Source organism: Mobula birostris, chromosome 9 (assembly GCF_030028105.1).
Source record: "Mobula birostris isolate sMobBir1 chromosome 9, sMobBir1.hap1, whole genome shotgun sequence".
In the NCBI taxonomy this organism is placed as follows: domain Eukaryota; kingdom Metazoa; phylum Chordata; class Chondrichthyes; order Myliobatiformes; family Myliobatidae; genus Mobula; species Mobula birostris.
Window position 1 is genome coordinate 23555954 of NC_092378.1, and position 13220 is coordinate 23569173.

The window sequence follows — 13220 nt, forward strand, 5'->3', positions numbered from 1 at the left end:
GAGTACTACCAGACTCCTGGTTTGATGTTTGATATTCTATGTGTTGTTCACTTGCTTTTCGCCATCTGCACAATTTGTTCTCTTTTTTTCATGCGTTGGGCATTTGAGGTTTTATTGAATAAGTTCCCTGATGTTTCTTTGTTTTATGGCTGCCTGGAAAAGGACGGATCTCAGATGTATTCTGTATACATACTTTGATAATAAATAAACCTTGACTTTGAAAAAATTGCAAGTGTTTATTTTTGTGGGGAAAATGGGAAGGAATTTGCTTCCATAAAAATAATAGACTGGATCCTAAACTGAGACTGGTTCTTCTAACAGTGCTGTCTTTTGCTGGGTGGTTTAATTTTCTATCTGAGGAACTTAATAGACAATAGGTGCAGGGGTAGGCCATTCGGCCCTTTGAGCCAGCACCACCATTCACTGTGATCATGGCTGATCATCCACAATCAGTATCCAGTTCCTGCCTTATCCCCATAACCTTTGATTCCGCTATCTTTAAGAGCTCTACCCATCTCTTTCTTGAAAGCATCCAGAGACTTGGCCTCCACAGCCTTCTGGGGCAGAGCATTCCATATATCCACCACTCTCTGGGTGAAAAAGTTTTTCCTCAACTCCGTTCTAAATGGCCTACCCCCTATTCTTAAACTGTGGCCTCTGGTTCTGGACTCACCCATCAGCGGGAACATGCTTCCTGCCTCCAGCGTGTCCAATCCCTTAATAATCTTATATGTTTCAATAAGATTCCCTCTCAGCCTTCTAATTTCCAGAGTATACAAGCCCAGTCGCTCCAATCTTTCAACATATGACAGTCCCGCCGTCCCGGGAATTAACCTTGTGAACCTACGCTGCACTCCCTCAATAGCAAGAATGTCCTTCCTCATATTTGGAGACCAAAACTGCACACAGTACTCCAGGTGTGGTCTCACCAGGGCCCTGTACAGCTGCAGAAGGACCTCTTTGCTCTTATACTCAATTCCCCTTGTTATGAAGGCCAGCATGCCATTAGCTTTCTTCACTGTCTGCTGTACTTGCATGCTTGCTTTCAGTGACTGATGTACAAGAACACCTAGATCTCATTGTGCTTCCCCTTTTCCTAACTTGACTCCATTTAGATAATAATCTGCCTTCCCGTTTTTACCACCAAAGTGGATAACCTCACATTTATCCACATTAAACTGCATCTGTCATGCATCTGCCCACTCACCCAGCCTGTCCAAGTCACCCTGCATTCTCATAACATCCTCCTCACACTTCACACTGCCACCCACCTTTGTGTCATCGGCAAATTTGCTAATGTTACTTTTAATTCCCTCATCGAAGTCATTAATATATATTGTAAACAGCTGCGGTCCCAGCACTGAACCCTGCGGTACCCCACTGGTCACCGCCTGCCATTCCGAAAGGGACCCGTTAATCGCTACTCTTTGTTTTCTGTCAGCCAACCAATTTTCAATCCATGTCAATACTCTGCCCTCAATACCATGTGCCCTAATTTTGCCCGCTAATCTCTATTGTGGGACTTTATCAAAGACTTTCTGAAAGTCCAGGTACACTACATCCACTGGCTCTCCCTTGTCCATTTTCATAGCTACATCCTCAAAAAATTCAAAGATTAGTCAAGCACGATTTCCCCTTCATAAATCCATGCTGACTCGGATTTAAATATAACAATTATATTTAAATTTCTGTAATGATATGACGGATGCAGTCGATTTTTTTTGCTCCAACAGCCTTTTATTATCTTGGACAATCCCACTGTTGGATCTCTGTTTAATTTGTGACCTTTAGGGTTCTTTTAGGGGTCAGGAATGATAAGTAAGTGATTCTAAGATTTCAGATTATTTTAGAGTACAATCATACGAATACTAAGCAAACTAACTAAGGAGCTGAGAAATGATGCTAAGAGGTGTATAGACAAAATAATTAAGATGGCACTTCTGAAAATCCATTACTTGTATAGATAAGAAATGCCTTGGATAAAAATGAATCAGTTAATAAGCTACATAATTAAAACAATTGCATCACATGGGCAATGAGCTAATACTGAGCCGAAGTAAAATGAGAAAAGTTACGGGTGCTGGTTTAGTTGCTTTTCTGCTTGCCACGAGTGAGTGTGAAAAATACTTGAGTTTGTTTAAAAAGTACGAACCTTATAAAAAGTATTATTGAATAAAACAGTGATTTCCAATGTCACCAAAATGTACTACTGGGAAGTACAATTCTTGTTTCATGGGAATGTAGCCCCCTCCCCCCCCCCCCCCCCCCCCCCCCCGGCCAGCCTCAGGTTCGCTGGGCTCACTGTCGTCTAGGGAAACAGCCCTCGGCCCCGCCAAACTGGGTAATAGTTTGTGTGGATGCTGTGTGATGTACCCTACCCCGCCCAGATAACAGAGAATATACCAGATACGATTAAATGATTTACAGTTTATAGATATTACTGGAACTATATAATTAATAGAGAAGAAAATATAAAAGGAAAATAAAAGGCGCCACACTTATCAAAGTTCAATCTCTTCGTGCACAAACAGTTGGAGCTCAGGACCCTTCTTCTTCACCCTGAGACCCCTCGGACCACCTCGACTGGCCGTCTGGGACCAACAACGGTGGTCGACCAGACGCTCCACACGAGTCCGTCTCCGTTTCCTCTCCTTGCCGAACGCCCCGCTCGGAGTCCAACCCCGTTAGTGGCCTCACAGCGCGATGTCCATCCTCTGTCTCTCTCTCTCTCCTGCCTTCTCCTCCCAAACCCCGCGCATACAATATCTTACAGACACACCAAAAGCATAACAACTATCCCAATTGGTTTGTAACATCTTCTTATCAGTAACGTGATCCAAACAAACTGCTAGCGGAAGGACTTTCTCAGCAGTTAATATAACAAAGAAGCCCTTTCAATTATAACATAACAAAGAAGCCATTTTAATTAGACTACGCAGTGACATTAAAAAAAAGGAAACCCCCTTACACAAATTTGAATTTATTATTGAAATTTAAATGTAATACCTTTTGTACTGTACATGGATTGAAAACTAAGTACCAATTAACACCCAGAATTCTTTAGTTTGCTGTTACATTTGAACAGCTTCTCTTGACGTTTGTTGAAGCACCTTCTCTGTCCTTTAGTGAAGCCTCACCATGTAGGCCTCAAAATTGATGAAATTTTTGACCTTAGTGTGATGACATGAGTGAATCATTGTCAAATATTTTTAAATTATTTGTGTGTGGGTGCAGTTTCCACTTTCTCTTTACAACATGCACTTGTGTTGCTTCTAGGTGCAATACTGAAAGTGAGTGGTGTCAGATACACGAGAATATTATCAAGAAGCTAAATGCACGATACAATCTGACAAGTTCAAATGCTGGTAAGTGGAAAATGTTTAACATTTTGTGTCATACACAGGAGGATTTCAATTCTGTTGGTTGGAATTGTTTCACGTGGACCTGCGAGCATTACCGTGGGAGCATTGCTGCTAGAATAATATAATAAATGCAGTATTGATTTAGACAATTCTACTTCCTTTTGCAGTGACAACTGTGTTGCTTCCTCCTGAGATGAAGCTGTCAATGTTCATGTTTATTTTCAGGAGAATGCCTATAGATTAATAACTTCTGATGTATTGTCCAATCAAAACTAAATCAGACAACTACACGACAAGTAATTATGCCAATATGTTCATAATCTGTATCTATAAATGTTAAATTACACACCTTAGCCTCTCTATCATGAAATGTGGGGATGCTGTGGATAAGTGACTCTGATTGGAGGTATGCTGAGGTATTAGATTAAAATCTGTCCAAACTTGAGCCTGAGTATTTGGGACATTTTTGATGCCAAATCAGCCATCAAACTCCGAATCCTGGCCAAGGTACACCCTAGGCCAGCATTACCAGACTAAAAGAACAAGGTCCTGATTCAGCTCAATTTGAGCCAAGCCTGAGGACGTAATTATTTTCATACTGAACCGGAACAGAAGCAGAACTTGACAGTCTTGAAGGCCCCCAGAGAATCAGGTTGGGTAGCCAGGCCCCAGGTAAGATTTGAAATCTTTTCGAATCTTACGGGATGGAAAATTCCCTGCCACGTTGTGCAAAGTGACTTGAGGCAGTTTCAAGCTCATTATCACTGTGCATTGGTGAACCCCATAAATCTGCACATAATAAGCATCCCAGGTTGACAACAAGTTGATTTCAAGATGGCACTGGTGAGACACGGTGATGTTTTGCATGCAACTTACAAAACTTGTAATTATACTTCTGAACTGCTTTCACTGCAATCTGCAGCTTGTAAGTTCCTGATAAAGAATGTGCTCTTGAATGCTTTAAGGAATTAGTGATTTCAAGATCTTCTGAAGGACTTCGTGGACTTTACTCACAGGGATGCAGGTATGGTACTTTTAATCAGATGAAGGTACATCACTATGGCAGGAAGAGCGGGAGATGGGGAAGACTCCAAGCCAGACTAAAACTGCGGTGTGTGAAAGTTCCTCTACCCAGTATCAATTTAGCAAATGTACATTCTCTGGAGAACAAGATTGAAAACCTAAGGGAAAGATTGCTGTATTGGAGGAAAATGAGGGATCGACGTGTCCTGTGTTTCATGGAGACATGGCTCACTCAAGACGCACCAGATATGTCATTAAGAGGGCTTCTCACTACAGCAAATGGACTGGACTGCTGATTCAAAGAGGGTAAAAGGTGGAGGTTTTTGTTTAATGATAAACTCTTTGTGGTGCTCAGATGTTATGGTCTTCTTGGACTCTTGCTTCCCAAATCTGGAACATCAAATGATTAATTGCTAACCATTCTACTTATCAAGAGCTTTCTGCTCCGTGATCCTGACCACAGCTTACATACTCCCAAAGGCCGATGCTAAGCAAGCACTCGAGTTATTGAGTACAGTGATCAGCAAACAAGAAAGAGCCAAAAAGTTCTATTCAAAAGGTTTAAAGGAACATCTAAGCAAGCCTGATGCATTTTGGAAATGAGTCCTGTGGACTGATGGACTTAAAATAGAACTTTTTGGCCGCAATGAGCAAAGGTATATTTGGAGAAAAAAGGGTGCAGAATTTCATGAAAAGAACCCCTCTCCAACTGTTAAGGGGGTGGATCAATCATGTTTTGGACTTGTGTTGCAGCCATTGGATGGGAAACATTTACTGGTAAAGAGAAGAATGAATTCAATTAAATACCAGCAAATTCTGGAAGCAAACATCACACGGACTGTAAAAAAGCCGAAGATGAAAAGAGGATGGCTTCTATAACAGGATAATGAACCTCAACACACCTCAAAATCCACAATGGACTACCTCAGGAGCCACAAGCTGAAGGTTTTGCCATGGCCCTCACAGCCCCCTGACCTAAACATCATCGAGAATCTGTGGATAGACCTCAAAAGAGCAGTGCATGCAAGACGGCCCAAGAATCTCACAGAACTAGAAGCCTTTTGCAAGGAAGAATGGGCGAAAATCCCCCAGACAAGAATTGAAAGACTCTTAGTTGGCTACAAAAAGCGTTTACAAGCTGTGATACTTGCCAAAGGGGGTGTTACTAAGTACTGACCATGCAGGGTGCCCAAACTTTTGCTTCGGGCCTTTTCCTTTTTTGTTATTTTGAAACTGTAAAAGATGGAAATAAAAAAGTTTTCTTGCTTAAAATATTAAAGAAATGTGTCATCTTTAACGTTATGCCTTTTGGAAATCAGTTCATCTTTTACTCGCTTAGTAATGGAAATTTTGACCAGGAGTGCCCAAACTTTTTCATGCCACTGTATATGGCTTTAATAAAAAATTTACTTTGAACTTTGTACCAATTATGGTTAAAACTCACTTTTGCACAGAGCAGAAAAAACTTCACTCACCTTGTTTTGCTTTAGAATGCTTGGTGCAGAACCCCCAGTAGAAAAATGTGAAAAGCGCAAATAGCCTCAAGTATTACATTGACCAATAAACCTAAGCAAAAATATTTTATTCTTTTTAAGTGAGCTGAATAGAGATAGTTGCTACTTGAAAGGAGGCACTTTGTGACGACGACGACTACTACTACTACTACTACTACTACTACGTTGACTCAGGCCTAGGAGGCTGGCGTCGGGCACAATGACGGATTCTCCACTTCTCCCTCTCCCTCATCAGTGTGTTCAGTTCATCTACATTAGCTACGCCGCTGTTTTCTAGGAGCATGTTGATCATAGTCTTGGGAAGCTGCCCAGGGTTCATTCTCCCATGCTTGGGCTCCCATAAGATGACTAGGCTGGCAGGTAGCTCAAGGTGACGTAGACAGTGTCTCGCTAGTTGCAATCTTCTCGCCTCGATTTTAGTGGTGAGCATCGGTAGGTCATCCTAGGGCTCGACGTTCGTCATGTGCTGTTGCCAACTCACATCAAGAACCATCTGGACTATTCGTGTACAGCAACCATCTAGAGACTTTCGCATAGTCTTGGTGAGTGTTCACGTCTCGCATCCGTATGTGAAAATGGACTCTATGACTGCTATGAAGATCCTCTTTTTAAGCCTTTCTGGTCAGATTCAACTTCCAGATTTTCTTCCTGTCGTTCATAGCCCTCCACGCCAGCGCCTTCCGTATCTTTATGTCCTTCTCCGAACTCATTGTTCTTGACCCGAAGTCAAAGCGTTTAGGTGAAGTCTAACTTTATTGCACTCAATTTCCACTTTTGTCAGTAGCTGCTGTGCTTCCTCCATCTGGTCAGAGAGCAGGACTATGTCATCTGCAAAATCGAGATCTGTGAGCGTAACTGGTCTGACCCTTTTGGTTTTTCCTGGTTTTATGGTAAAACCAAGCTTGTCATAATCTTTGGTAGCTTGATGTAGAACGTAATCAATGACGATTATAAAGATGTATGGTGCCAGAGTGTCTCCTTGCAGCACACCAGCTAGGAGCTCGAACACTGCTGTTTCTCCGTCTGGTGATACAACTTTCGCCATGGTTTTGGTATAGCTGGACTCTATTGCTCTCAGTAGATGGTCTGGTACTCCATAGGCTTTCAGGATCTTCAGCATTTTACCTCGGTGAATGGAGTCAAAAGCTTTGCGAAAATCAATGTAAGTAAGCACGGCTGGTAGGTTGTTCTTCTTGACTTCCTTGATGATTCTACAGAGAGCAAGTATTTGCATTACTGTTGTGCGCTTCTGCTAAAAACCATTCTGATTGAATCTTAGTTTAGGGTCAATGGCGGTGCGAATTTTGTTCAAGATCATCAGATTGTATAGCTTTGCTAAGATGCAGGTCATGCTGATACCGTGGTAGTTGTCTTTGTGAGGGATCCAGACTTGGGGACTGGGATAATGTTTGAGAGTGACCACTGTTCTGGTTTGTTGCCTTTCATCAGTGCCGTATTACATATGTCCAGCAAGATGTCGTCCAGGTCGCAGTTCTTCAGGACATCTGATGGTATCCCATCTGGTCCAGCGCTCCTGCCCTCTTTGAGCGCATATTTGGTCTTCTTCAGTTCCTCAATGGTGAATGGGCCGTCATCGATGTTGATTTGCATTAGTATCATGGGTATGTCCTTTTCTTCTGTGATCATTGGAGGGCTTCCCAGCAGGTTCTTAAAGTGGGTAAACCATGTCTGGAAACGGTCCTCTGCTGTTTTACCATTTATTTGACCTGATGGGGACTTCTTCTGTCTGCTGATCTCGTTGACTAGGCGCCATGCTTCTCCATGCTGCTAGTCTTCATACATAGCTTTATAGTACCGTAAAGATATTGGTAGTGTTCAAACTGTATTCTGTATTTCATTTCAGTACATTAATTGTTACTCAGTTAAATGGTAGTTTGTCTTTTTTATACCTTTCAACAATTTCTATGAAACTTTGGCTAACTGGGGCAACCGCTTAATTGGGCCAAAGTGTACTGGTCCCAATGTGTCCCAGTTAACTAGAATCCACTGTACTATATTAAAATATTGGCCTGTTTACTTGTTGTAATGAATTTAGTATCCAACAATTAATACGTTTGGGTATCTGTTGTACTTGTGTAATTATAAACAAGCGATTTATTTCCTGTGCAGGTTTTTATCGGCCATGAATTGGTAACATCTTGGTTTCACAGCTTAAAGCTGCAGGAATAGAGTGGAGCATGGAGTCCATGGTAACAATCTGAGAGATATCATTAGTTCTCAGAAGAACAGGAACATACTGTTTGCTTTTGTGCTGTGTATTATGTAACGGCTTTTCTAGTATTCAGTTCTGAAAATGACATTGTTTTGAAGATCTTGAAGCAAAAAAAAACACCTTGTTTACAATGTTGAAAATTCTGGTGGTGGTAGATTTTTATGTGATCGTGTTATGGCAGTAGAATTGTTTCAAATCATGTCTGACTACTGTTGCTATGCTGTGAGAGACCTTCATAACCTCCCTTGCCATTTTTAAGTATCCAGACTCCAAATCGGTTTCTGCTGTCTCTCCCTTTAGCAATGTACCAGTTCGGTACATGTTTTTGTCATGTTTCTGTCAACTCCCTAAGTGAATATGTTCCTCTCTTTAGTGCTTTTTTTGTTTGAACTGAAAGAAGTGCTTTAATGTGTAACTATATTAGATTTATTTGTACCAGTGTAAAGTACTTAGAATGTAGTTGTTAAAAGTCAGTGATCTAAAATGTATCATGCTAAGGAAAAACATTTTATTTAACCTCATAGTTGTGACTAGGGAGCCTGTTCTCATTTAATGTGTTTAATATTCATTCAATGTATATAGATATCATTGTTTACCACAATAAAATTAATTAAATGCCAGAATTGCAGTGATTTGATCACAATACTCTGTTCTTTTCAATAAACTTAGTTAAATCAATCCCTTCTGTACCAGTTGGTTAACATGGTGATCATACAATGCATCACCTGTCAGAGTCAATTTCTACTTTTCAGTTCATTCAATTCCTTTGTCCTGGTGCAAAAGAATTTTGAAAGTGCTTGTTAAAAATTAGTGATTGAAAAATATATGATGTGAAGTAAGAGAAGAGATATTTAGTTTATGGCTGATGTGTCTGACAGTGAAATTAAATAAGTAAAAGGTAGAAATTGGTTTCACAGCTGATGCACTATGAAATAGTGATGCCAAACAACTGGTTTTGTGGTTTGTAATTTGACTAAGTGCTTTGAAAGCAAAAGACTATCTTGGTCAGCTGTGCTTGATGACCAAAGTAATTTCAGAGTCAATGAATTCTTCAGTTTATTGAATGAACTGTAAGGAAAGGTCATACGACAGTGGAGTAATGCAGCAGAGAAACTGGCCCTTCAGCCCACCATCTCCATGCTGACCTTGTTCATCTACACTACATTTGCCTGCATGAGTATTGTATTGTGCTGTGAATTGCATATAGAAGTGCCCGTCTATATGTTTTTAATTATAGCTAGTCTATCTGATCCCACCACTTACTCTAGCTTCTTTCAGATTTAAACCTCTCTCTGTACAAACAGGAAAACAAAATACCCCTCAGATCCCTTTTAAATCTTTGTATCTCACCCTTAAACTTCTTGCCTTTGATACCCCTTTGAAGGGCAAAAGATTCTGACTACCCTATGAAAGGCAAAAGATTTTAAGCATCTGCCATATATGTGCTTCTCTCAATTGTAAATCAGGTAACCTCTCAGCCTCCTTTGTTCCATAACTAAGGTTTTCCAAGTTAGGCAACATTCTTACGAAACTTCTCTGTGTACACTCTGGTGCGTTCTTCCCACAGAACAGTGCACATCACTCCAAGCATTATGTAATGGCGACAGAACATTCCAGCTTTAGCACTCTGTTCCCTGACTGATAAAGGCAAGCATGCCACTGGACTTCTCCACCACCCCGATGAACTTTGCCACTTTCAGAGAGCCACGGACTTGGATCCCAAAAGTCTTACTGTTTATCAGCATTCCTTGCCTCTCCTAGAGTTCCTAAACTACATCTTGCCAAGATTAAGTAATATCTTCCAAAGCTCTGCTCAACTTTCCAGAAGATCAGAAGATCTACTGTATATCTTACTGTAGGAAGGATATATGGTAGAGCAAACATTCTTGCTATCCACAGTGCCACCAACTTTTGTGCTATGTGCAGACCCACTATCCATGCCTCCTCTGTTTACATCAAAGTCATTAATATATACCACAAAGAGCACAATTCTTTGCACTGATCCCTGTAGTACATCAAAATTCATGGACTTCTAATCAGAACATTATCCTTTTGTCATCAGCCTGTGCCTTCAATCACAAAGTCAATTCTGGACCACCTTAGACAGCTTGCCTTGGATCCCATGACCTTTGGACTTCCAGATTGGTTCTTTGTGAAACTTTGTCCACATATCTTAGTGTTAGACTGCCCAGACAACAGCTATACCCATGTCAAGCTGTGTTTATCAATTTCAGCTCAGTATTCAACATCATTATCCCCTCAGTAGGAATCAACAAGCTTCGAAACCTCAACTTCTGTATCTCCCTCTGCAACTGGATCCTTGAATTCCTCATCAGGAGACTACGGTCATTGTAGATCAGGAATAACATCTTGGCCTCGCTGACAATCAACACCAGCGCATCTCAAGGATGCATGCTTAACCCACTGCTTTACTTACTCTACACTCATCACTGTATGGCTAAGCTCAACTGATGACAACACTGTTGTTGGTAGAATCTCAGATGGCAACAAAGGTGCAGATAGGAATGTGATAGATTGGCTGGTTGAGTGTCCTTTCAAATGTTCTCTGTTAAATTCTTTACCACTAATATAGGGCTCACTGTCCTGCAGTTACCTGGGTTGTCCTTGATGCCCTTAAAGGAACAAAATTAGCTATCCTCCGGAATTGCACTTCTCTGGCTCACAAAGATGCAATGATCTCCTTCATGGCCCCAGCAATCTCCACCATTGTTTCTCATAGATTTCTGGAATAAATATCATTTGGTCCTGGAGATGTACATGTACCCCTGCACCTATTGGAGTATAATACCTGCAGTTGAAGAACAACTTGTATTAAGAAATGCATTTATAGTGGAGGCATTATAGGTCAGAATACTTTATTTCCCATATTGTGATACATTTTGCAATATATTGTCAATGTCTGACAAGAACTGTCCTTTGTTATTCAAATAACAAGCCATGGGTGACAAAGGACATTAAGGACATCCTGAATGCTAAAAAGAGGGCGTTTGGAGATGGAAATAGGGAGGAGCTGAGGGCAATACAGGGACCTGAAAGCTGGGATCAGGGAGGCTAAAGACAGGTACAGGAGGAAGCTTGAGTGGAAACTCCAGCAGAACAACATGAGAGAGGTCTGGAGGGGGATGAGGACCATCACTGGGTTCTGGCAAACTAGCAACAGAGGAGCTGAGGGCAGTGTGGACAGGGCCAACGAACTTAACCTGTTCTTTAACACATTTGACATTGTGACCCCTGCCCATCCCCCACATGAGCCATCTGTTGTCGGCCCCCAACCAACACATATTCCACTCTCCCCTCCTACCGCTCCTCACAGTCCCCCAGCCTGCTCTCATGACTATACCCCTCCCCCACACGAAACCACCACGGTGGGCTTCACGGCTGAATAGGTGAGAAGACAGCTGAAACGTCTCAACCCAAGCAAGGCTGCAGGACCGGATGGTGTCAGTACCAGGGTGCTCAAAGCCTGTGCCCCTCAGCTATGTGGAGTACTTCGCCAGGTATTCAACCTGAGCCTGAGGCTCTGAAGGGTTCCTGTACTGTGGAAGACGTCCTGCCTCGTCCTTGTGCCGAAGACGCCGGCCCCGGCGGCCTCAATGACTACAGACCGGTGGCATTGACCTCCCACATCATGAAGACCCTGGAGAGACTTGTTCTGGAGCTACTCCGGCCTATGGTCAGGCCACACTTAGATCCCCTCCAGTTCACCTACCAGCCCCGACTCGGAGTTGAGGATGCTATCGTCTACCTGCTGAACCGTGTCTACGCCCACCTGGACAAGCCAGCGAGCACTGTGAGAACCATGTTTTTTGACTTCTCCAGTGCGTTCAACACCATCCGCCCTGCTCTGCTGGTGGAGAAGCTGACAGCGATGCAGGTGGATGCTTCCCTGGTATCATGGATTCTTGATTACCTGACTGGCAGACCCCAGTATGTGTGCTTGCAACACTGTGTGTCTGACAGAGTGATCAGCAGCACTGGGGCTCCACAGGGACTGTCTTGTCTCCCTTCCTCTTCACCATTTACACCTCGGACTTCAACTACTGCACAGAGTCTTGTCATCTTCAGAAGTTTTCTGATGACTCTGCCATAGTTGGATGCATCAGCAAGGGAGATGAGGTTGAGTACAGGGCTATGGTAGGAAACTTTGTCACATGGTGTGAGCAGAATTATCTGGAGCTTAATGTGAAAAAGGCTAAGGAGCTGGTGGTGGACCTGAGGAGAGCAAAGGTACCGGTGACCCCTGTTTCCATCCAGGGAGTCAGTGTGGACATGGTGGAGGATTACAAATACCTGGGAATACGAATTGACAATAAACTGGACTGGTCAAAGAACACTGAGGCTGTCTACAAGAAGGGTCAGAGCCATCTCTATTTCCTGAGGAGACTGAGGTCCTTTAACATCTGCTGGATGATGCTGAGGATGTTCTACGAGTCTGTGGTGGCCAGTATTATCATGTTTGCTGTTGTGTGCTGGGGCAGCAGGCTGAGGGTAGCAGACACCAACAGAATCAACAAACTCATTTGTAAGGCCAGTGATGTTGTGGGGATGGAACTGGACTCTCTCACGGTGATGTCTGAAAAGAGGATGCTGTCTAAGTTGCATGCCATCTTGGTCAATGTCTCCCATCCACTACATAATGTACTGGGTGGGCACAGGAGTACATTCAGCCAGAGACTCATTCCTCCGAGATGCAGCACAGAGCGTCTTAGGAAGTCATTCCTGTCTGTGGCCATCAGACTTTACAACTCCTCCCTTGGAAGGTCAGACACCCTGAGCCGATAGGCTGGTCCTGGACTTATTTCATAATTTACTGGCATAATTTACATATTACTATTTAACTATTTATGGTTCTACTACTATTTATTATTATGGTGCAACTGTAACAAAAACCAATTTCCCCCTGGGATCAATAAAGTATGACTATGACTAATTGTTAGATAAAGGATGAATCAACCAAGTGGGAACATTATATCATCATCATCATGTGCTTTGCAAATATCAAATTGTTTTAATAAGTATTTCGCAGTGGGTGTAAATGCCTAGGAATTTGATTTCACCTTTTTTCCA

The 13220-nt window shown here is 42.3% G+C and overlaps 1 protein-coding gene across 3 annotated transcripts in view; it reads left to right on the plus strand.

Annotated features, from left to right (window-relative positions):
- dock4a (dedicator of cytokinesis 4a) overlaps positions 1 to 13220 on the plus strand; it is a 365685-nt gene that overhangs the window by 169643 nt on the left and 182822 nt on the right. For all 3 annotated transcript variants that reach the window (XM_072267619.1, XM_072267621.1, XM_072267620.1), the window contains exon 12: positions 3277 to 3365. In XM_072267619.1, the coding sequence (XP_072123720.1) occupies positions 3277 to 3365 (89 nt within the window). The remainder of the gene's footprint in view (positions 1 to 3276; positions 3366 to 13220) is intronic.